This window comes from Gnatocerus cornutus, chromosome 1 (genome assembly GCF_029298725.1).
Source record: "Gnatocerus cornutus isolate USDA-ARS CGAHR chromosome 1, icGnaCorn1.1, whole genome shotgun sequence".
Classification (NCBI taxonomy): Eukaryota; Metazoa; Arthropoda; class Insecta; order Coleoptera; family Tenebrionidae; genus Gnatocerus; species Gnatocerus cornutus.
Window position 1 is genome coordinate 15,860,050 of NC_142233.1, and position 24,741 is coordinate 15,884,790.

The 24,741-nt window shown below is 38.9% G+C and overlaps 3 protein-coding genes across 4 annotated transcripts; 2 read left to right on the forward strand and 1 right to left on the reverse strand.

Moving 5' to 3' along the window:
- The first annotated feature begins 780 nt into the window (after positions 1–780).
- Positions 781–1,356, forward strand: LOC148180514 (small ribosomal subunit protein mS37). The gene has a single exon (XM_088035224.1). The coding sequence runs from the start codon at positions 885–887 to the stop codon at positions 1,239–1,241; it is 357 nt and encodes a 118-aa protein (XP_087891350.1). The 5' UTR covers positions 781–884; the 3' UTR covers positions 1,242–1,356.
- On the reverse strand, positions 1,348–12,582 carry pds5 (cohesin associated factor B pds5). Of its 2 annotated transcripts, XM_088035203.1 has the most exons (8): positions 10,757–12,582; positions 10,203–10,702; positions 9,873–10,150; positions 9,397–9,823; positions 6,146–6,570; positions 5,822–6,097; positions 5,737–5,766; positions 1,348–1,951 (listed from the first exon to the last, which is right to left on the reverse strand). In XM_088035203.1, the coding sequence occupies exons 1-8, from the start codon at positions 12,334–12,336 to the stop codon at positions 1,841–1,843; spliced, it is 3,627 nt and encodes a 1,208-aa protein (XP_087891329.1). In that variant the 5' UTR covers positions 12,337–12,582; the 3' UTR covers positions 1,348–1,840. The 2 variants fall into 2 exon arrangements, with proteins under 2 accessions (XP_087891329.1, XP_087891337.1); XM_088035211.1 differs by lacking the exon at positions 5,737–5,766.
- Positions 12,583–14,642: 2,060 nt separating this feature from the next.
- Positions 14,643–24,052, forward strand: LOC148180516 (uncharacterized). Its single transcript, XM_088036758.1, has 6 exons — positions 14,643–14,803; positions 14,855–15,204; positions 15,259–15,354; positions 15,458–15,703; positions 22,634–23,427; positions 23,509–24,052. The coding sequence occupies exons 2-6, from the start codon at positions 14,866–14,868 to the stop codon at positions 23,642–23,644; spliced, it is 1,611 nt and encodes a 536-aa protein (XP_087892884.1). The 5' UTR covers positions 14,643–14,803; positions 14,855–14,865; the 3' UTR covers positions 23,645–24,052.
- The last annotated feature ends 689 nt before the right edge of the window (positions 24,053–24,741 follow it).

Genomic DNA, 24,741 nt, shown 5'->3' on the forward strand with positions numbered 1-24,741 from the left:
TACTTCTCTTCGTTACTCATTACCGGCATATAACAGATAAAAAACTATCAGGCCAACTTTTGTAACGGCGGACGTCAGAAATCGAAAAAAATACACTGCTTCGTGCGATGGTTCACAAAAACAAATATTGTTATCATTATAAAAAGGCTTCTTGAAGGTTTAAATTGCAGGTTTACATGCTCTGCGACACTTGTTAGGTTAGATATTAACTTTTCAAAATACACTTGAAGTTAGCGTTTAACAAAAAGATGTGGCAACAGCGCTTGACGTGTTAGGGAGAACCAAATTACCAACCTCATTGAGATCTCTGATAAATTACTAACAAAAATATTTATTTATCGTTTGAGAGCCAAAACGGCATGCATTGTGTTAAGGCAGACTTAAGTCATAGAATAGTGTCGCTCTTTTGGCAAAATTTCGTCCACGGGACCGGTAAAACAGAGAAATAAAATGGTCACGTGATGTAAACAAACGAAATTCTCGGTACCGATAATTATCGTTAGAGAACCAAAATCGCACCCTATGTCACAGCAAAACCCGATCATCTGAAAATAACAAACGAATTGTAACAATGAAGCCAATACAGACTTTCTCGCAAAATTCGTGTCGTAACTAACACCATCGCGGCCGTTTTGACCAATAAAAACCTAATATTTGTGAGATTGGACGGTTTTCGAGTGCAAAACCGACTTACGCCAATTAATCTTCCTATTTTTGTCTAAAGAAACGTCGTAACAGTTTTGCGCACATTTTTTAAATATTCAAAATTCAAACATGACAAGTTTGCATGGTTGCCTAACCAAACCCGCCTATCTTCACACCGGTGACATAACCTCAAATTAACCTATTTTCTTAGAACTTTCTCAGTTTTTCACGTCGCAGCCATGAGAGCCGCCGCCGCCCTGTTCGCCGCCCGCGGCAACCCCAAGGAACCGGTCCCATTCCAGGAAATTCTTCCCTTGAAGTTAAAACCGCGAGTTTCCGGGAAGGGGGACAACACCTCCGACGTGTGCTGCATCTACGAGATGTCTGTTCTTTTCGCGTGTTTCAAAACGAACGATTTTAACCAAACTCCGTGTAGCAAAGAAATGGAGGCCTTTCAGAAGTGTTATTTGAAGCATCTTGAGCAGACCAAGCTGAGGAAAGAACGGGAGGCTCGGGGGGTCCTGAGCCCTGGAGAGAAGAGGTTGTCGTCGAAACAGTTGAATATTCTGTTGGCGCGGTATCCAAATATTAAATAAGTAGGGAATTTATTTATTTGTAGTAAAGGGAGGCTCTGTTGTTTTTGTGTTGGTAGGGGTGGGAGTTAACCTCACTTTTTGTTGTGGGTAATAAAGAGTTCTGTAATGTAGACAATGGTTTATTTTATAATTGTAACACAATTTAGTACAAGTTACTTAGTACAAAATGTATACCAAAAAAATAGATAACCATTTTCTATGATCCTTGGATGCTTCAGGCAAATTACAAAGTTATAAATACAATTAAACTGAGTTGATAATTTTTACACCTTGCTACAATTGAAATAAGCATAACATATAAACAGCAGAAAATAGCGAAAAGGGCCGTCAACTGGAATGGTCACGCACCCCGCATACAAAAATAACTCTTCATAAATATCTAGAACCGTTCGTGTAAAACTCATAATTTAAAAGCATGTCTTAAAACAACAAATTCCAGAACGAAATCGAAATAAATCCTAACTTCTACTCATCGTAAACGTGTTTACATGAATGGGAAGGTGGTAAAAACTAGTCACTAACACAATAAAAGACTTAATAAAAACAAAGCACTGTTACTTTGGGAGATCTCGAGCACTCTCGCACTATGTACACCTCACTCACTTGTCCACGTCTACTTTTATCCTCTCCCGCAGCTTTTTCACGGGAGGTTCGTCAAGCTCGTCCTCCAAACCTGGCAGTTGGATTTTGGTCTCGGACGCTTCGGACGGCTTAAATCAACACAACATTTTACCAAAACGAAGACAATTATGAGGCGCCGTCTCGGCCATAACTAACTTTTCGAAAATATACGTTTTTAAACTCGATATTAACAAAATCTATCCAATATTCAGATTTTTTAACGTGCGTGTGTTTATTATGGAAAATTAGTTATGGCAAAGACGGCGCTTGTAGAAATTTTGTCTGGTTTTTAGAAATGTTTCTAGCATCAAGGGTGGCGTGAAATGTCAAAGAAATTTGCCGCTCGTTATAAATGTGGGTTTCGACTTTTCAACTGACATTTGCAGCTAACCTCAAACATCGAGCAAAGTAAGTTTTGAGAAACAAACTGTTCTAGTTGTGGTTTAAAACGTTAAAATCAAAACTTTGGACACAAAACTGTAACTGAAACATCATTCAAGTAATTAACATCGCAAATAGTTATATTCACTATGACAACAAAGCGGCACCCTTGATGCTAGAAACATTTATAAACACCTTGTGGTTCTGACTATGTCCGAGGGAGCTAATAAAAGAAACCTTGTAATACAATTTTCAAACTTTATTTTTGGTTTATGTACAAAATATACAGGGTGTACCCGAATAAAATGCAAAGATTTTAACCCCAATATCAAACGAAAAATGTTCAAATGCCCTCCATTGGCCGATCCAATTCAGTTTAATCCGTAAAGAAAACAGTTTTCAAATCTTTAGGTTAATCACAACACTTTTAAAAAAACACTGATAAAGAATAAAAAAAATCTAACTCAAAATAATTCAAAATTGGCACTGTAAAACCCACATTTCTCTACCTCGATTAATGTTAAACTGACTGGCACTTCGATAAGAACATTTTTTGCCACTTGTTTATTAACGTTTTTATTCCCAACTTCTTGATGGCCTGGACTGAACTTGACAATGAACTGACCCACCCTAATAGACCTCAATGGCGCCCACGAGTTTCTGCAGAAAGCTTTAATCATTTTTTCTCGGAAACAGTGACGTTTCGGAACGCGAAATTTGGCTAATATGTCAAACTGCTTTGTCTGATATTGGGGTTAAAATCTTTGCACTTTATTCGGGTACATCCTGTATGTACAGAGTGTTTGCATATGCACATATGTTTTCATTAGAATCGAAGTTATGTAAGTTATGTAACATTTTTCAAGTATTTTCTCCATTTTTAGAATGAAAAATAAAATACAATTACGCTTTATTTTTAGTTTATTGTATTATTAACTAATTAAAGAAAGACTGAACTTCAGTAACACACTATTTTGTAATGACAAGCAACAAACCCCCAAAAGCAGTTGATTTTTATTAGAACTCATCTGTTTATCTAATTAGGTCGAGTCAAAAAACGAAGGTGTTAGATTATGTTTGATAAGCACGATCAAAATACACTCCCATTCAAAAGTATTTGCCCACCAACATTTTTTTAAGTAACTCCAAAATAATTTCTTTCTTCGGCTTTTCTTAGGCGTTTTTTGTTTTCATGTTTATATACTTCATTGATGCTAACAGCAATTGTTTTCTTTTTTTGATGTTTTAGAAATTATCAATTTTTTTATTTTTTAATGAACTTTTAGAAATTTTGAAAAAGTTATCGTTTCACATATTTTCACAATCCAAGAAATGCAAAAACGAAAGTGTTGATTGAGGTTTACAGTTTTTTTAATATCGAGAAAGTGTTTGACAACAAAACTTCTTTAATTTGTGGTTGCGGAAATTTAATTGTTCTTCAAGTTTTTCTCTAAAAATTAGTGACAGTTTTGTAGAATTTAAGTTAGGTGTGGAAACGCATGCAATGATTGAAATCGCAAAAGAATTAATCCAACTATTAATTAATAATTAATAATTTTTAAGTGGGCAAATACTTTTAAGCGGTAGTGTACAATGTGAATATTATTTTTTATCATACAAAGATTTTGAGTTGCGTATAAAAAAATAAGCAAAAATACAGATTTTTTTCGTTTTTTCTAAATATAAATGTATCGAAATATCACAGACAGAAGACTGAAATAGTTATTTACAGTCGCGTGTGGTAACTTACATTTTATTGCGCGAAATCAGTTTGATTGAGCGCTGTAAAATGATTAACGCACAAGAGTTGTATTAAACTTTTTGGCCGAAAAGGGCATTTGAACATTTTTCGTAATTACTTCAGTTACTTTTTTCAGTATTTCGTTTCCAATTAAAATTTCAGTTTAATCCACAAAGTGAATCGGAAAAAATCATTTTCCAAACCAATCAAAATAAAGATCGGCCCTTTTGAGGGCTTAATTTATTACAAACAAATTAATTTTTCGCAATAAGCACTTTTAAAAATTTTGTTTTTAAAACCATCAATTAAGTGAAAGTTAAACAAGTATGATAAGAGCGAGCGTAATAGTTATTTGTGTACCAAGACCAAAAAGTGTTTCTTTTTTGGCCGAGTCTTTTTTTAATGGCCGAGGCGATAGCCGCAAGCAAAATGGCACTTTTTGGCCGTGATACACAAGATTTTTTAGGCGACATCATTAAATTTACAAGTTAATTAATTTTTATTTATGATTTATTGATCTAATCATTTATAACAACTGAATAAATGTAAATAGTTATGAATCCTTCAGAAAAGTTCATATTTTCTTTATTTACATTTGCAGTTTCGGAATGTGTAGCTTCACAATTTATATGAATTTGATGTTGCAGCAGCAATGCTATCCATGTTCATTTTCAATAATTCAACACGTCTTTGTTGCACTTTACAGCAGTTTGTCGATTTGATTTTACACAAATAATTATAAAATTGGGGGTAATATCGGTATCGTGATGTAATATGCAAAACTATGGATAGATGGCGCCACCATAGATCGGTCAAAAATGTTTGCGGCCCAAAAAGACTAACTTTTAGGCCGCTTTTGAGGTCTAAAAATTCCATTTTCCATTTAAGTCGCCTAAAAACGGTTTTTGCAGTCTTTGGGAATCAGTTGCCGAATTCGGTACCATAAGCGTCGAATAACGGGTAATTCGAGGGGGTTTTGCCCCAATCAAATTTCAATTTTTTTTGCAGAATCGTTATCTACAGCGGTGTCCGATATTGGGGTTAAAATCTTTGCACTTTATTCGGGTACACCCTGTATATGTCACCTCACTGTGCAACTTACATAACTTCGATTCTAATGAAAACATATGGGATATGCAAACACTCTGTATATACTATTTTGTACATAAACCAAAAATGAAGTTGGGAAATTGTATTACAAGTTTCTTTTATTAGCGCCTCCCTTGGACATAGTCAGAACTATTTCTGACAAAATTTCTACAAGCGCCGTCTTTGCCATAACTAATTTTCCATAATATGCACACTAAAACTCAGTGCATGCAAAAAAAAGTCAGTATATTGGATAGTTTTTGTTAATATCTTGTGATCATTATTGTTTGTAATCGAGTCATCTATGAAAATGAATCCGTATGTCTATCTGCAATTCATACTAGCGATCCGCCATTGAACTTTGGCAACCGAAACTGTGAAAATAGGTAAATCTAGCGGCAAAAGAGGATCAAAAGAAATTCCAGAAGGTGTTAGACACAGAATGGAAGAACGCCTTCAACGTTGATTCGCTATTTGCCCACTTTTGGCATTGCAGCTGACAGCCATTTGACAGCTATCAGTACGAATCTATCAAAGACACATCGACAAATTAATTTGCAAGGCTGACTCGATTACAAACAATATTGATCACACGATATTGGAAAAGTTGATGGCCGAAACGGCGCCTCAATCAGACCCATAAACACCGCACAACTAACATACCTGTGCGTCTATTCCCCCAGTAAATGTAAGCTATGTACAAGAACAAGAGGTAAAAGCCGAAGAAACCAAACAAACGAGTTCTCACCTGCACGTCCGTCCCTAACGGGCCGCATCCTTCCACTTTCTTCACCTTTTTCTTCGCTTGTTTCTCTGCGTTCAACATCGAAAGAGTAATATTCGTTTTTTTGTTAGGTTGGTACTGCAGCTCTGGAGGTAGGAAAACGCGCGTGTTCACAAAGTCCGGCTGGGGCGAGAAGTACATCGTCGGGATCCTCGTCTCCGAGGGGAAATCCTTCAAATCGTAATTGGTCGTCTTCTTCAGGAGCAACCCGGAGGCCAAGTCGCACAGCGCCCAGATTTTCTACAAACCCGTGTCAACCCCAATCAGTACTACCAACTCAACACTCACATAATTGATGCTGTCGTCGTCGGGTCTGACCGCGTCCTTGTGGTTCTTCATCCTCTCGATCAGACTCTTGTAAAATCCGTAGCTAAAGTAGTCGCTCTTCGTCACCAGCGGCTCCAGAATGAACCACAGACACTGTTTGGCTCTGATCAAATCTTGAACGTCGTCCCATCGCGTCAAAGCCGGATCGTGGGCTAAAATTGGTACCGAAAATACCAACATGTAATCCGGCAGAATGTACGGCAGCTGGCTCATCGCCTTGTCGGCTTGGCCCGCTCCCATCGTCAAAGTCTTCACGTAGTCTCTTCGTCTGTTGATGTCCGCCAGCATGTAATTCTTGATTACCGTTCGTAGCCGAGATTCGGTTTCGCGGCCGGCGAGGGCGTAGTAGCCCATGAAGTCCAGGGGCAAGCACTTGCTCGGCAAACCTGGAAGAAGGAAGAGTTTTATCTAGTTGGCCGACGTATGTCTTCATATCTGTCATCCGGTAACTTTTGTGGGGGATTTGACGTTTGAGCGTCGAGTTCAGACATACGTTCGCAAGGCGGCTACAGTCGGTTTAGGTTGCAAATGTCTGATTTGACAGTCGTCACTAGAAATCGACAGTTGTCCGTTTTGAGGTAAACCGTTGTAAAAACAGTTCTTGGAGTAACTATGTAAATAAGACAGTTTCTGGAGTAACCGTGCAAATACGACAGTTTCTGGAGTAGTTGTGTAAATAAGACAGTTCCTAGAGTAACTGTGTAAATCAGACAGTTCCTGGAGTAACCGTGAAAATACGACAGTTCCTAAAGTAACCGTGTAAATACGGTAGTCCCAGAAGTAACGATATAAAAAATTAGTTGTAAATAAGACAGTTCCTGCAATAACCGTGTACAAAATTACTTGTAACTGTGTAAAAAAATACTTGTAAATAGGACAGTCCCTGAAGTAACGATGTAAAAATTAGTTGTAAATAAGACAGTTTGATTAATCATCCTTGAGTAACCGTGTAAAAAATAACTCATAAATAAAATGGTCCCTAAAGTAACGGTATAAAAGATTAGTTTTTTAATAAGACAGTCCTTAAAGTAATAACAGTCTTAAAATAAGACAGTCTCTAAATTGACGGCGTGAAAAATAGTTATAAATAAGACAGTTTCTGAAGTTACCGTGTAAAAAATAATAACTCCTAAATGAGTTAAGTAACGGTGTAAAACATTAGTTGTAAATAAGACAGTAAAGACAATAAAGTAACATCGTAAAAAAATTTGTTGTAAGTAAGACAGCCCTTAAAGTAACGGTGTCAAAAATTAGATGTAAAAAAAATGCTTAAAGTAACGGTGTAAAAGATTAGTTGAAAATAAGGCAGTCCCTAGAGTAACAGTGTAAAACATTTCAGTTCCGAAAGTAACCGTGTAAATATGACAGTTCCTGCAGTAACCGTGAAAAAAACTCCTAAATACGACGACCCTAAAGTAACGGGGTAAAAAAATTGTTATAAATAAGACAGTCCCTGGAGGAAGTGTCAAAAAGTAGTTATAAATAAGACAGTTCTTGGAGTATCTGTGTAAGTAAGACAGTTCCTGGATTAACTGTGTAAAATATAACTCGTAAATGAGACAGTCTTTGACGTAACGGTGTAAAAGTTCGTGGTAAATAAGACAGTTCCTGAAGTAACCGTGTAAACAATAACTCGTAAATAAAACACTCCCTAAAGTAACAGTGTAAAAGATTAGTTGTAGATAAGACAGTCCCCAAAGTAACGGTGTAAAAAATTAGTTGTAAATAAGACAGTCCCTGAAGTAACAGTGTAAAAGATTAGTTGTAAATAAAAGTCCCTGGAGTAAAGGTGTAAAAGATTTGTTGTAAATAAAACAGTTCCTAAAGTAACCATGCAAATAAAACAGTTTTTGGAGTAACCGTGTAAAAATAACTCGTAAATAAAACAGTCCCTAAAGTAACGGTGTAAAAGATTTGTTGTAAATAAAACAGTTCCTAAAGTTACCATGTAAAGAAGACAGTTTTTGGAGTAACCGTGTAAAAAATAAGTCGTAGCTGTGTAAAAAATTAGTTGTCAATAAGACAGTCCCTGAAGTAACGATGTAAAAAATAGTTGTAAATAAGACAGTTCCTGGAGTAACCGTGTAAAAAATAACTCGTAAATAAAACAGTCCGTAAAGTAACAGTGTAAAAGATTAGTTTTTTTAATAAGATAGTCCTTAAAGTAATGGTGTAAAAAATAGTTGTTAATAAGACAGTTCCAAAAGTAACCGTGTAAATAAGAAAGTTCATAAAGTAACCGTGTAACTAAGACAATACCTGGAGTAACGATGTAATAAATAGTTGTAAATGAGACAGTTCCTGGAGTAACCGCGTAAAAATAACTTGAAAATAAGAGAGTTTCCAGAGTAAACGTGCAAATAAGACAGTTCCTAAAGTAACCGTGTAAATAAGACAATCCCCAAAGTAACGGTGTAAAAAATTAGTTGTAAATAAGACAGTTCCTGAAGTACCTAAGTAAAAAATAACTCCTAAATAAGACAGTCCCTAAAGTAGCGGTGTAAAAGATTAGTTGTAAATAAGACAGTCCCTGGAGTAACAGGGTAAAAGATTAGTTGTAAATAAAACAGATCCTAAAGTAACCATGTAAATAAGACAGTTTTTGGAGTAACCGTGTAAAAAATAACTCCTAAATGAGACATTCCCTAAAGTAATAATGTAAAAGATTAGTTGTAAATAAGACAGTCCCTAAAGTAACGGTGTAAAAGATTAGTTTTAAATAAGACAGTCCCTAAGTAACGGTATAAAAAATTAGTTGTAAATAAGACAGTCCCTGAAGTAACAGTGTAAAACATTAGTTGTAAATAAGAGTCCTTGGAGTAACGGTGTAAAAAATTAGTTGTAAATAAGACAGTCCGTAAAGTAACGTTGTAAAAAAAATAGTAAGTAAGACAGTCCATAACGTAACGGCGTCAAAAATTAGTTGTAAGTAAGACAGTCCATAACGTAACGGTGTCAAAAATTAGTTGTAGATGAGAGAGCCTTTAAAGTACCGGTATAAAAAATTAGCAGTAAATAAGACAGTCCCTGAAGTAACCGTGTAAAAACCAGAGTGCCCTTGGTTCGATACGCACTTGACTGCAACACTTTCAACCTTAATTGACCGTAAGAATTTGTATGAACGTATGTCTTAATATCCGTCATTCCCTACCATCCGTCGTCTTCATGACGTTTGAACGTCGAGTTCCGACACACGCCCGGCAAAACCTTACCTTTGCTGAGGCCTTTGTGCAACTTGGCGGCGAACGTCTCCCTAACTTGCTTCACCTCGTCGACCATCAACTGCGACAGATTGTAAAACTGTTCGGCCGTATACTGGTCCCCCACACCTTTCTGTTCGCAAACTTTCAACATGGCGCACCCCGCGGCTAACCGCAGCCACGACATCTCCGCTTTGAGAAGTTTCCCCGACTGAAGAAGGTCGCCCTTGTGTAAAATAAAAGCGTTCAACATTCTGAAAGTCTTCTGCGCGGACGCCGTGTCTTGTTTGAGACCGAGGAGCCAGCGCGCCATCGCCTTGAGGCCTTCGATTTTGCAGCGCGTTTCCTCCGGGAGGTCCTCTTCCGGGCACCACACCTCCGAGTCGGACATGTCGATGTCGCGGTCGCCGACTTCTTTAACTAGCAGTTCTTTGACGATCTGAAAGGTGATGGTGGTATTGGAACTTGGGGGTGTTGGAGGAACGTACCTTTCTGGAGACGATGTTTTTTATTTGGACTTTGTACCTCTCGGGGACGTTGAAGGCGATGTGTCCCAACGTCACGATGGCGGTTCTGTAATGCGGCGACTCCGGACAAAGATTCTCTTTGACGCTGTTTAAAATATCCGGAAACAAGTGCTCGTGCAGCGCCGGCATGTTCTTATAAATACAATGTATAGCTCCCTTCGCCTGCTTGGGGGTGCCCGTCTGCGCTAAAGTCTTACAAATCGGCGCTAAATTCTCCATGATCTCCGGAAACTGCTCGTCTGTAAAAAAAATGGGGTAAACCACGCCCACAACGTGTTCAATCCGACTCACATAAACACCGGTATTTTCCCAGGAACGTGAACACCGACAACACCAACGGCGCCACGTTCTCGTCCTCCAACTTCAACAACTCCATCAGCTGCTCCAGGACGTCGGTATGGTGGAAATGACAAGGGAACACAACGCTCAACATCACCAGGAGCTTCAAGCCTCTATCTCCGGCCGTCGCCGGATGCAATCCGACTTCATCTATCGTGTTGCCTCCTTTCAGGCAGTCTTCTACGTACCCCACCAGAAGCTTGACGGCCTCGTGGTCGATCATCACCGAACTGATGCGTTCGAGGAGCATTTTCACCGTGTTGTAGTAAAGATTTGTCATCACCGGTTGTCCCAACTTCTTCAGAACGGCGGCTGTGGCCTCCGAACACTCTTGGCAACTCACCGAGGGACGCGCCACCGTCTCCATCGTCTCGAAGAGCGCCTGGTCGCGCTTCAAGTGGCTGCTGAACTTCGTGAGGAACTCGTGCGCCTTCACGGGCTCAGGGAGGCATCTGCAAAGGGAGAGACAGTGCTACCAACTAAAAAAACTAAAATGACGTAGCTACCTGGACAGCGACTGGACCTTAGCCGCCATCTCCTTCTGCACGTCAGCGTTGGCGGCCCTCCGGTGCAGCTCCAGCCACTCCAACACCAACTTTCGTACGCACAACTGGTTCTTCTGCAGCTCCATGAAGGCCTTGGTGGCGTGCTCGTCCACCGTCCCTAAGAGATGGTACAACTTCTTCATCCTCTCGGCGGGTGGCAGTTGGTACGGAACCAAACAAGTGTTCAATAGCCGCTCCACCAGCAACCTGTCTTCCATCCCCGCCATGTAGTACCCGTGAAGAATCTTGTCTTTGATCCAAGTGACGGCCTTCTTCGTCGCGTTAGGGACGTCCGGGTCGCTCAGATGCTTCTTGTAGATGAGCGCCAACCCCGACATGGCTTCTTTCCTAATTTTGAACTTCTTGTCCAGCGTGCGCTCTTTGACGAACTCCAGAAGATCCTCCGAGTCGGAGACGACTTGGAAGTCGCGGCGGGCAGTGGTGACGATCGCCATGACGACTTCGTAGCGCACGTTTTCCTCTGAGTCGTGCTGGCGCATCTTGAGGGTGTCGGTGATGTCTTTGCGGAGATCCGGGTGGTTCAAGAGGAAATGCATGGAATACTGGACGCACTTGGTGCGGATTTGCAGAGAAATGTCGTTGAAACGGCCGAGGAAGGCGCGCCAGAGAGAGCCGTGGCGGCGGGCAAGCTCCGAGTCCTTCTCGCTGAACATGCGGGCGAGGAGCGCCACAGCGCCCAGGCGCTCGTTTTCAAGGGGGCTCTTGAGCTTGCATTCGAGCTGGGGGAGAACGGCGACGAGGATCTGCGGGCAGATGTGGTTCAGCTCGTAGATCAAGTCGTAGACTTTCCCGCAGATCTGGAGGTTCTTGTCTTCCTTGCCCAGGATGAGGACGTGGTTGAAGAAGGCTTGGATGTAGGGCTCCAGGGTGTCGGAGGTCTTGACGATGAGCTCCTTCGCGAGCAAATAAGCGTTCTTGCGTTGGGTTTTGTTGGGCTCGACGATGTTCATGAGGATGATGTCCAGGAGGTCGTTGCTCACCATGTCGCTTTCGGTGATCAGCGGGCAGAGGACGTCGAGCATGAAGCTTTTGACGCGGCCAGAGTGCTCGTCGTTGACGATTTTAAACATGAGGTGGAACAGCGCGCAGAAGATCTCCTGGCAGTCTTCTAGTTCAAAGCACATGTTAAACGACTTGACGTAGGCCAAGTTCTCCAGCAAGTAAAAGTATCTTTTGAACGCGGCGTCTTTGGGGTCCTTCAGCCCCGACAGCTGCGTGATCAGAAACAGGAAAATCGTCTTCACCTGGTCGGCGTCTTTGTAAGGGGCGTCGGGGGCGTAGACCCTCAACACATCCGCGATGCAGCAGGCAATCAGCAACTGCACGTCCCTGGAGGGATGCGACAAGAACTGCTCCTCCGCCAAGTGGAGCGCCAAAGGGATGTACTGTTGGTAGGCCCCCTCGTCTTGCCCCATGGCTTGGAGGGTGTGCGCGAGAGTTTTCAAACGGCGGATCAACTCATCGGGGCCCAAGTCGTCGCTTATGGGGCGACAACCCGCGGGGTACACGATCTCAGACATTTTTGAGAGGGCGCTTACCTGAACATCAACACAAGCTATGGAGGTAAAACAGCTAGTTTGTTCGCAGGATTAAGCCACCAAACAGACATACGTCTACACTCAAGTACAGAAAACTTATCACATCCGGGGCTTCTCGTTTTTTGGTGAACTTCAAGAATTAATTTGCAGGCATGATATTATGCTGAGGACGCGTAAAATGGAAAGCACGAAATTCACAGCACAGCCGCCATTACGAATTTGACACTGTCGGATAACTTCGCGCCGCTGCCAATACACCAGATAAAAGTGGTTATTCCCGCTAGAGGAAGCACACTCTCTTTTTGGTTTAACGTAAAAAAACAAATTTCTGTGTTTGCACGTCCACCAAGGTCCTGAATAGCCGATTTATAATATTTAAATTAAAAAAATCTATGATTTGTAATTTTCTGGCGCAAAATTTAAATATTATCAATTTGTTTTCCAAAAAAAGCTCTTGTTTAAAACAGGATTTTTGTCTCCTGAGCTTCATATGAAGTCAATTTTTGGTTCTATGACTATATTTTGACAAAAAAAAATGAAAAATTGCTTTAAAATCTTGTTGGAAAGCTCAAGCAGAAACCGGAGCCAGTGGCGTGACTTTTATGACATTTCCACCAGTGGCGTAACATTAAAATATTTGAAAAAAAAACGACCAAATTATTTTGAACGTCATTGGTTGGAGATTTTGACATTCTGAGTGTAGTTTCTGCATTGCTGTCAATTTGGCAAGTGAAATTCAACCCATTTTGTCAGAAATGACAATAAACATAAAATAAATTAAAGGATGTTCAAAATACTTTGGTCGCGACTGTATAAATAAGTAGATTTGGCTCATTTTGTTTGTGATCGGACATTATGTACAGTCAGCAGCAAAAGAAATGATCTCATTGCGCGTAACGAGGTGTCTTCATCTTCGTTCGATTTATTTCTGGAGCAAATTTGTCTTATTATACTCATTTTACGCAGAATTTTGCGAGGATTTCAAATCTGAGCTTGAAATTTACATCTAACAACAAATAACTATGTTAGGTTCGATCAAAGTCTCGGATAGTTGATTTTCATTTTTCTTTATTTTTCTTAATTTTTAATGCTAAATATCTCGGAAACTAATGCAGATATTGAGATGCGATTGGCACCATTGTTTTTCTCGGCTCATTTTACGTCAGAAAAGGTTTTCAAAAGTCCAAAATTTGATAGTCAATTTTTCGCGAAAAAAAAATCCGACTCAATCGATAAAATTTTTCCAATTTTTTTATTTTTGGTCATAACTCGTAAAGTATTTGTCCGATCAATCTCAGATTTGGCCAGTTGATAGATTTTGAGCTCCTCTTTCGACTGATGTAGATCACAAAGGTATTAAACGTCGTTTTCACTTTGAAAACAGTGATTAAAAATCTCTCTAAAATGACCTCTTCAAAACAGTTTTTGGCTCATGCCTCGTTTAATTATTAAGTAAACTCAATAAATTTGGCTTCATTTTACAGAAAATGTCGCGCTGAATTCAAAACCGCAAATTTTTTTAATTTTCATCAATAAATAACTGAGTAATCGCCGTTTGAATTTTTAGGTTGTCGCTAGAGGGCCAAATTTTTGAAGGTTTTGAAACCATTTAGGCCTAATTTCTTGAAAACTAAGGCAAATCGAAAAAAACGGTTTCTGACATCCTTTTTTTCACGATTTTTTACTTACAAAATCGTTCTTAATTTTTCCAAAAGTCTAAAGTCTGAGTTTTTCGGAAAAATTTATGACTAAATTTATGTCATTGTTCTGAGGTTGATATCTCGCTTAATTTTGGAGTAAACTTGCGGTATTCGTGCTCATTTTACGCAAAATTTTACACAGATTCCGGATCCGGGGTCAGAATGCACGTACGACAATAATTAACAGAGTTATGACTGATTCAAATTTAGTAAATTTTGACTAGATAGGTCAACAACAAAACTTATCTTTGGCTCCTTAATTTTGTTTTAGGAAGGTGCAGAATAATTGCTAATTTAAGACAATGAATACGGTTAGAAAACGTAGATTTGTAGGCGGCGAATTTGAAATGCAGCATTTTGATTGGTCACTAAGCGCGGCATTTTTGACAGTGCGAGTACTAAAAACCAGATTATACGTAAAATTTTATGCTCACGACTGTACAAGCAAATTTCTCAAATTCTCATCTCAACTGTCAATTTAAACGGTTGGTTTGTTTGCGTATCGATTTTGTAACACATGTTGGCTTCAAATGTCGGTTCTATGTCGTTCGTAACCTCTTTCCCCAGTCCGTTTGTTTTGCTCCTGCGCCAACTTCGCTCCTCATCCGGAATCTGGAACTCCAATATGGCGACATCTGTCAAATCCTGACGTTCTTTGCGATTATGTTCAAGTGTTTATCCTGCGTCGAGCGCTTAAAACGTTAATTACAGCTCCAGTTATCACCCGCAGATCAAGCCCTAAGCAACTGGTAAGTCCCACCGCCTGTCTTCGCACCCTCCGCCAACCCCCTTTGTTCCAGGGCACCAAAATATGTTTCGACATTTGCTCCAAATGGCAGGTTTGGGCGCTTCCTGTACCAGAGACTGCTCGGGCCGGGGCGAATGCAACAACGGCACCTGCATGTGCGACATCCGCTACACGGGGGAGTTGTGCGACGGCCCCAACGTCCCCTACCACGCAGGCATCGGCGGAGTCTTCTTCCTCGTGGGGCTCGTGTGCGCCGTGCAGCTCATCATGTGCGTCGTGTCTGAGTACCAACGCATGAAGACCCCCACGTTCCTCAAGGCCTGCAGGATCACCACCCAGAAGGCGATTTACTTCACTATGTGCATCGCCAGTCTCATCCGGGGGGCTTACTTCATCTCACCGGTGAGCACCCGCACCCGCACCCTTTGACTGTCTTTACCCCCGAGTTTCTTTCAGGACTCGTTCGAGTACGGCTGGTCGTCGAGCCTCCTCTCGTCCTATTACCCCCTTCTGATGTCCTGCTCGTCGATGATTGTCTGCTTCTGGGCCGAGGTGAATATCGTTCGATTGTGGTCACGCTTTTATTGCCCCTTTAAAAGTCGCTAATTGCTTTTCGCACTGTTATGGGGCCCCCAAGGTAACTCTCTGTGTTTAGGTCTTTCACTTGCAAGGAATCCGCTGGGACAAGTCGCAGTTCCTCTCCAAGTCCCTCCTGGGATTCATCACGTTCAACATCATCAGCTACAGCTTGCTGCTGGCGGAAGTGATCACCACGACAGTGGCGGAGCCGCCCCCGGATGACCCCCGATTCTACAGTCATTTGTTTAATGGGTGTTACGCCGTTTTGCTCTTCATTGTCGTCGTGTTTTTCCTGATCTACGGCGTCGAGGTCTTCTTCAAGGTGAGCGAGTCTTATTATTTCGCCCTATATTCAGATCTGCATAATTGCACGTATTTAATCGCCTTTTGTTATTAATTTTATGTTGATTGCGGTAGGAGAAAAAAAACATTAAAAACAATGCGATACCCAAGATTTACGACATGTTTTTGTTTTAATTGCGTCGCGATAAAGGCAAAAACAGTGGTAAAGCGATACGAGACCTAATTAAACTAACCTAAATTAATTAATTAATTAAGGAAGCGGAAACATCCGACAAATTACGCAACGTTGGAACTTTTTGTTTTTTGACTTGGCAATGAGCCTCGTCTATATTTATTTGGGGTTTTTGTTTGACTTTCGAGATAACGTAATGAAGTATTGTACATATTATTACCAACTTTATCTAAAGCATTGTTTGTTACGAAAGAAACTAAATAATAGAATTATCGTGTTTTTTCTATTGTCGTTTATTACACCACACGATTTCGTGACGGCGACAGTGGCGTATCATCTATTGTCTCCATGCAGTTTTTGGCATATTTTGAGAACAAAACAGCTCGTGCTGGCGAATTGGAAGTAATTGATCCATGACCCCACACATTGCTACGCTAATGGACCAATGTGTCAATCGCTCAATCAACGACCTACGTGTATAAATGCGTGGCCACCTGTGGTTAGTGGGCGTGAGTCATTGTGGTGTCAAGGCAGGGCCGGAATCGCCGTTTTTGACAGCTAAGATTCCGATTTGACATAACACACAGTGTTGCCATCTATGCGTCGTTTTTCCTGCAGAGGATTTACCGCTTTACAAAGGAGCAATTTTGGGAATTGCAGGATTTGAAAGGGATAAGTTAGATACCTGTAGTGGATTCATGTCAATTTAGTCAAATAGATGGTGCCACAAGCAACTGTCAAGTTTTTTTACTAATCGCAAAATACAATATGTTATTCCGCAAAATGTTTATTTTGGGTTGACTTTGAGAATATTGACAGTACTTTGACATCTGTCATTTAATTTATTTTAATCTTCATCAAAAAATTAAGGTTATGTCAAAAACAAAATTTCACTCCGACACGATTTCTATGTTCGTCTCTTCTCTTCATAGCCTACTCTGAATAAAAGTTTTGTGGATCACATGATATGACAAAAAACAATACAAGTTGTAATAGAATCACCATTGGGTAACTCGCTCTGCTGTACGACCAATCCCAGAGCCGCATTTCAAATTTGGCGCCCACAAAAAATGAGGTTTTGTCGCATTTAAATATTTGAAATTTTGAAGCACCTCAAGGTTACAGAATATTTTATAGAATTCTCTTTTTTGCTTGCGTTTTTTTTGTTTTTGTGTTATCTGTGGCAGATGAACTTCAATCTTTGACTAAGTGTTACGTAGATAACAATGAAATCTTGTCATATATACAGAGTGTTTGTTAATGACATCGTATATACAGGTGTCTCTAAGATCTGTGGATTATCGATTTTGTAAAATTTTCAGTTTTCTGATGTTTTTTTACGGAATTTTGAATAATGTCGACTGCCAAATTACCATGAAAAAAATCGATTTTGCGATTTTGAAATAACAGTAGACTCGTATTGTTTTTTTTATGAATAACACAAAAATTCTGTCTAATTTTTCATTTTTTTCCCTTTTTTTTTACTTTTTTTCTAAATTTTTGTTGTGCTAGCTTTGATCAACAAAATCGACGAAAAATGGAAATAGAGGAAGATAATGTGAAAACAAACAATAAAAATATGAAAAGATATAAAAAAATATAACAATATAAAAAAACAAAAAAAGAAAAACGAAATAAATGATAGGAAGGTTAAAGAGACCAACAAAGAAACCAAAAAATGCGGGGGAAGATTGGAAAGAAAGACAGTAAAGAAAAAATTGGACAAAAAATGCATCAACGAAAAGGGAAGAAAACATCGAAACAAACCATATGGGAACCAAAAACAACAAAAGAAAGAATGAAGAGAAGGAATTTGAATTGAATTATTGTTTAAATGTTTGAAAATAACAATTCGGAGTCGAAATAAGGGAATAAAAACAAAAGATTTTGAAGAATGCATCAAAAGCAATGAATCAAAAACAAAAACAAAATGCAAGAAAAAGTCAGGATATGAATTAAAGAAAAGAAGAAAGAAACTAAAGAATCCTAGGAAACGAAAGACTGATAAAAGATCATAAAAATAAAAAAAAAACGATAAAAAGGAATTTTTTGCTCGCAACTGTATAACACAAATCACTCAATCACAAAATGGAATTTGAAATGGTCACATTTAAACAAATAATTTAATTAATTAAATTTGAGACAACGAAATGAGATTAAAAACACGTAAAGACAGCTTTACATTTTACCAAAATCGTCCAAAATTTTGTGCTCGCGGCTGTATAAGAAAATTTCTCGAAATTTCTGTTCCTCATAAAAACGTGTAAATGTCATTTTTGTAGGTGTCAAATTTAAAATGCAGCTCTGGGATTAGTCATTTGGAACACGTAAAGGAGGCTTTATCACAATCAACGAGCTTTATGTCCACAATTTTATGCTCACGGCTGTATAAGCAAATTTCTTAAACTGTCTGGGCTTTGTCTTCATTCCAAACAAAGAAACAAGTGCGAGCAATAAATTTGCAGATATTTTCTGTCAAAATACAAGGTAAAAATCAAGCTACCACTGTACTGTATCGAATTTCTTACATATGTTGGCTTCAAAACAATCGAAAGACAAGCAAAAAAGAAAATAGAGTGAAAAAACAAAAAAAAAAGGGAATTTGAGTAACAAATTGTAAGAAAAAATTAAAAAAAATTAACGAAAGAAGCGAAGAAAAGAAAACATAAAGACGGGCACAACAACTGTTTCAAAGCCACCAGCGATCACAAACCTTCGTCACGGAAACCTCGTGTTTTGCTCGCTCTAATTCACAGAGACAGCGCTACCACGTCACCCGCCATCCCGTTTTTTTTCGACCCCAAATAAAAGCAACGCACTCAATCAAACTCTTTATTACGTCACATGACAACAATTCAACTCACTCGCAGGCCACATCTTTAACAATCCCTTGCGCTTCCTCCGGATTGACGAACATGAAAACGTTGGAAACGCACGGCGCATGAGGCGGTGAAACGTTCCCGAGGAAGAACTCCTGCGCCTCCTCGTTCCCGCTGTTCCTGTTCAACGTCACCGAGGAGTTGAACGACTTGTTGGCGCTTTCGATCAAATCGTGGAAGAACAACTCGCGCGGGGATAAAGGCGGGGAGTCGGCGGCCTCCTGGGGGTGTTGGTGGATGGGCTGCAGCTCCACGTCGATTTTAGTCGTTTCCTCGTCGAGGGACTTCTTGTTCACGTCGGAGATCAAAGAGACTTTGTCGGCCTCGATGTAGTTGACCTCGAGGAAGTTTTTGTTGGCTTTTCCGGAGAGTTTCCAGAGGAGGACGAGGATTGAGAGTAGGATGAGGAAGACGAGGAGGGCGACTGACCAGAAGTAGTACGGCCATGCGTTGGGCCAGGCGTGCGAGTGGTACTTGGCGTAGTTGTACACTTTCACGAACACCAGGGGGCAGTAGAGGAACCAGTAGAGGATGAAGAGGAGGACACAGTAGAGAGGGAGGCGGATGAATCTGAAGGGATGGGAAAGAGATCTACCCTCTTCGCCGACGTGGGGTTCTTCGAAGAATTTCGCACAAAACGACATCTTCAGCGGTGAAAACTGAACTGGGGCTCCGATTAAAAAGCGAATTCGGCGGATGTGGTTATCGCGTTTCCTTATTGATAGACGGGACCGCAAAAGGAATTCGTTTTTTCTTACGAATTTGTTGGAACACTCTGTATATTCTCATTATTCTTAACGAGAGAATTAAAAAATTTGAATCAAAGAAGTAAATAACGAAGAATGAAAGAATACAAACATCAAAGACGCAAAGAATGAGAGAATCAAAGAAGAAAAAAACGAAAGAAGTGAAGAAAAAGTGAACAATGAAATTTTGTCAAATATACAGAGTGTTTATGTTTATGACATTGTATATACAGGTGTCTCCAAGATCTGTGGATAATCGATTTTGTAAAATTTTCACTTTTTTGGTGTTTTTTACGGAATTTTAGATATCTACTGTCAAATGAGGAAGAAAATAATCAATTTTGTTTTTAACTGTGTAGTGACTCGTTTGTTTTTTTTTTGATGAATGACACAAAAGTTTTGTCATATTTTTTCTTTTCTTTACTTTTTTTTTCTAATTTTTGTTGTGCTTGCTTTTATCAAGGAAATCTACAAAAAATGGAAATAGAGGAAGATACTGTGGAAATAAACAATAAAAAAATAAAAAAAAAGAAAAATTTTAGTTTAACACTACGAAACTGTCTCTTTTGAGTCCTTGAATTACACGTAGTTCAAATTTTACAAAAAATCGCAAAGATAACATGTAAAGAAGTAAATAAATACCAAACAACAAAAGCAAAGACAAACTAAATGAATAACGATAAGGTTAAAGAGACCAACAAAGAAACCAGAAAGTGCTTTTGGGCAATTATGGCTTTAAAAGTGAGGTTACATTCGAAGTTTTCAGTTTTTTTTATTGTCTAGAATTTTCTTTTTATTCTTGAATTGTCTTATAATTAAAACACATGAAAGAATAAGAAAATCAAAAACGCAAAGAATGAGAATTAGAGAATCGGCGAAGCAAAAACGAAAGAGTGAAAGACACAAAGGAAATGAGACTGAACTAATCAAATCAGTAAAAAACAAAAGAACGAAAGAAGCGAAGAAGGAATGACCGAAAGAATTAAAAAATGAAAGACTGAAAAAATCTAAAAGCACAAAAAGAAAGGTCGCAAACAATGAAGGAATAAAGGAACAAAATAATTAAAAGATTAGAATCAAAGAAGTAAATAACGAAGAATGAAAGAATAAAAAAGTCGAAGAAGAATGGGAGAATCAAAGAATCAACAAAACAAAACATTGAAAGAAACAGAAGAATAGATTGAACAAATCAAAGAAGTGAAGAAAGAAAGTGCTATGGTTTAAAAGTGACAGTGCTACCAACACGTAATATAGTGCTTTTGGCTAATTGTGGCTTTAAAAGTGAGGTTACATTCGAAGTTTTCAGATTTTTTTATTGTCTAGAATTTCCTTTTTATTCTGGAATTGTCTTATAATTAAAACACTTGAAAGAATGTAAAGATCAAAAGACGATGAAAAGAACAAGAGTATAAAAAAATAAATACGTAAAGATCGAGAGAATCAGAGAATCGACGAAGCAAAAACAAAAGAGTGACTGAACGAATCAAAACGAAAGAAGTGTGAAAGAACCAAAGAACGACATAAATAATGAAGGAATATAAAACAAAATTTGAAAGAAATAATTAAAAAATCAGAGAACGAATGAAAGTAAAAACAAAGATGCAAAGAATGAAAGAATAAGAAAATCAAAAACGCAAAGAATGAGAGAATCAGAGAATCGGCGAAGTAAAAACAAAAGAGCGAAAGAAACAAAGGAGGTGAGACTGAACTAATCAAATCAGTAAAAAACAAAAGACGCGAAGAAGGAAAGACCGAAAGAATTAAAAAATTAAAGACTGAAAAAATCCAAAAGCAAAAAATGAAAGGTCGCAAATCATGAAGAAATAAAGGAACAAAAGAATTAAAAGATTAGAATCAAAGAAGTAAATAACGAAGAATGAAAGAATAAAAAAGTCGAAGAAGAATGGGAGAATCAAAGAATCAACAAAACAAAACATTGAAAGAAACATAGAAGAATAGATTGAACAAATCAAAGAAGAAAAAACGAAAGACGTGAAGAAAGAATGTGCTATGGTTTAAAAGTGACAGTGCTACCAACACGTAATGTAGTGTTTTTGGCTAATTGTGGCTTTAAAAGTGAGGTTACATCCGAAGTTTTCAGATTTTTTTATTGTCTAGAATTTCCTTTTTATTCTGGAATTGTCTTATAATTAAAACACATGAAAGAATGTAAAGATCAAAAGAAGATGAAAAGAACAAGAGTATAAAAAATAAATACGTAAAGATCGAGAGAATCAGAGAATCGACGAAGCAAAAACAAAAGAGTGACTGGACGAATCAAAGAAGTTAAAATCGAAACAAGTGTGAAAGAACCAAAGAACGACATAAATAATGTAGGAATAAAAACAAAATTTGAAAGAAATAATTTAAAAATCATAACGAATGAAAGTAAAAACAAGAAAAATGGAAAAATAATATAATCAAAGATGCAAAGAATGAAAGAATAAGAAAATCAAAAACGCAAAGAATGAGAGAATCAGAGAATCAGCGAAGTAAAAACAAAAGAGTGAAAGAAACAAAGGAAGTGAGACTGAACTAATCCAATCAGTAAAAAACAAAAGAAGCGAAGAAGGAAAGTCCGTAAGAATTAAAAAGTTAAAGACGGAAAAAATCCAAAAGCAAAAAAAGAAAGGTCGCAAACAATGAAGAAATTTTTAAAGACGCAAAGAATGTCAGAATCAAAGAATCAAAAAAACAAAACAGTGAAAGAAACAAAGAAACAGAGTTTGAACAAATCAAAGAAGAAAAAAAACTAAAGAAGTGAAGAAAGAACGTCCGAAAAAATCAATGACAAAAAGAATGTAAGAATAAAAAAAAATCTAAATCTGAAAGAAATAATAAAAAAAATTCAGAGAATGAACGAAAGTAAAAACGGAAAGATAAAAGCAAAGATGCAAAGATTGAAAGAATAATACAATAAAAGACGCAAAGAATGAGAAAATCAGAGAATCAACGAAGCGAAAAACAAAAGAGAGTAAAAGAAACAAACGAAGTGAGAAATTAAATAGGTAAAAAACAAAAGAAAGAAAGATCGAATTACACTCTGTATATTCTCATTATTCTTATCGCTAATAGTACTTAAATCGTGAAACGCAGTTTTGCTCTTATCGAACAAATCGATTGCACGAAGCTAAAAGTAGTTGTTCTTGCAGGTCCGCGGCGGTTTCGTGGGTAAACCGCTCCAGCTCGCCGCCTCCGCCTCCGGGGAGTCCGAGCCGCTCCGCCCGGAAGAATTCCGCCCCCAGATCAACATCTCGCAACTCCACCAGTCTCGAATCGGCCTCCTCAGCCAAGCCCTCATGCTCATCACCATCGTCGGTTTCCTCTTCTCGGAGACGCTGTCGGAATTCTGGAAGACCAAAGTCCCCATCGTCTCGCGCAACTGGCACCACGTGGTCTTCCGCGTGGTGGAGATCGGCGTGGCGGTGTGGTTCCCCGCCGTCCTCTGGAACTGCATGCAGCCGTCCGAGCTGTGGATCCTCAACCCGCAGAAGTTGCTCGCGAAGCTCGACCAGAAGCCGCAGGAGTTCGTCGCGAGCACTTCAGCGGTGGCGAAGGACGACGAGGCGTTCTTGGATAAGCGGGAGTGTTGGATTTGTTACGACGCCGACAAGACGGAGCCGCTGATCCAGCCGTGCGCATGCACGGGCGACGTCTCCAGCGTCCACCACGAGTGTCTGAGGCGGTGGCTGATGGAGAGCTCTTCGGGCAGCACGGAGGCGCTGAAATGCAAGGTTTGCAACTACGAGTACGACGTTTGCAGCTCGACGAAGTTGGATTGGGAGCGGGGATTCACCTCGAAGCACTGGGGGTGCAACGCCGTCGTCATCACGCTACTGTGCGTCGTCGTGGCGGTGGCGTGGATCGTCATCCAGTTGTACGACAACAGCTACATCCGGATGCTGAGCGCCAGCGTGGCGCTGTTGGTCATCTACGTGTGCATCAAGTGAGTGACGTTTGACTCTCAGAGAGTAGTTGAACGGATCGACGCTAGATGGCGCCACTAACACTTTTTCTTTTTTGGCAGGTTTCTGGGCCAGACGACCCTCAGCGCGTACCAGCGGGCGAAAGTGGCAGCTCTGAACATAGGAAACCACGTGACGACCATCAGCGGCGCCGTCAATGTCGAAACAAACGATTCTCAGCCACAAGCCGCTCTGTGAATTTCAGCGGTTTAACCAAACGATTTGTGATATTTATCCATGTATTATTAGACGATTGTTTAGAATAGCGATATTTTCTATTTCGTACTAAGTTAAATTAAGTGCAATATTATTATTTTTATGATAGGCGCATCAAGTGTCAAAATAGCGACTTTAAGTATTGTTTACTTAGCCATGTTTGTTTTATTCATTGGAGTTGTGAAATGCCAAAAATGTACATAAATGTGTTTTCTTCTCATTGTTACATAGGCAGAAATTCGGTGGTTTCACTACGTTTTTCATTTTTACTGTGTAAATAGAACAGTGTACTTTAGAATTAAGTTTTTGTTAGTTTATTATAGATCTTTCGATTCCATGTGCTGGCATGGAATTTCATGGTAGAATAAAAACAAGCTTTAATGGACTACATTTTTTGGTAAATTATTTCGTCTAGTCGCCTTTGATTTCAGTTGGCAGCACTGCTATGGCTGGAAAGTGACAGTGCTACCAACACGTAATTTTGTACTTTTGGGTATTTGTGGCTTTAAAAGTTCGAAATTTTCTGATATTTTCAATTGTCTGGAGCTCGATTCTCATTGGATTTTTTAAATTATTGTCTAAGAATTTTTTTTTTCATTCTTGGATTGTCTTATAATTAAAACACATGAAGAAATGTTGTGATGTTGGGAGAAGGGAAAACTCACTCTTTCTGTCACCATTAATTTATTGAGTAGAACGTAATCACATGATGCACGTACGTTCATTACATTGGACTCTTAATAATAATTTGGATACTGCTTTCTACAATCGTCAGCTTATATTTATAACCTTTCAATAGTGCTATAACATCAAAATACTTATTACCATAAATGGGCATAGAATCGAACGATGGGCTTTGCGAACTAAGCAATTGATTACATCATATCTGACCACATCGTTCGATCTACGTTAACATAAAATAGTGCGTTGACACTTTTGCAATAATAGTTCAATGACTTAATTTATTACATTACTACAATGTAAAGATCAAAGAAAAGTGAAAGAATACAAAAATGAAAGAACAAAGGAATAAAAAAAATAAAAACCCAAAGATCAAGAGAATCGGAGAATCTAAGAAG

What these genes read in the sequence shown, in the direction of transcription:
- LOC148180514 (XM_088035224.1), top strand. Translation starts at nt 885, where the DNA reads ATGAGAGCCGCCGCCGCCCTGTTCGCCGCCCGCGGCAACCCCAAGGAA.
- pds5 (XM_088035203.1), bottom strand. Translation starts at nt 12,336, where the DNA reads ATGTCTGAGATCGTGTACCCCGCGGGTTGTCGCCCCATAAGCGACGAC. An exon ending in GGGAAAATACCGGTGTTTAT is followed by an intron (nt 10,151 to 10,202) that starts GTGAGTCGGATT and finishes TTTTTTTTACAG; the next exon opens with ACGAGCAGTTTCCGGAGATC. An exon ending in GCACAAAGGCCTCAGCAAAG is followed by an intron (nt 6,571 to 9,396) that starts GTAAGGTTTTGC and finishes TCCTTCTTCCAG; the next exon opens with GTTTGCCGAGCAAGTGCTTG.
- LOC148180516 (XM_088036758.1), top strand. Translation starts at nt 14,866, where the DNA reads ATGTTTCGACATTTGCTCCAAATGGCAGGTTTGGGCGCTTCCTGTACC. An exon ending in TTGTCTGCTTCTGGGCCGAG is followed by an intron (nt 15,355 to 15,457) that starts GTGAATATCGTT and finishes CTCTGTGTTTAG; the next exon opens with GTCTTTCACTTGCAAGGAAT. An exon ending in GCGTCGAGGTCTTCTTCAAG is followed by an intron (nt 15,704 to 22,633) that starts GTGAGCGAGTCT and finishes TTGTTCTTGCAG; the next exon opens with GTCCGCGGCGGTTTCGTGGG.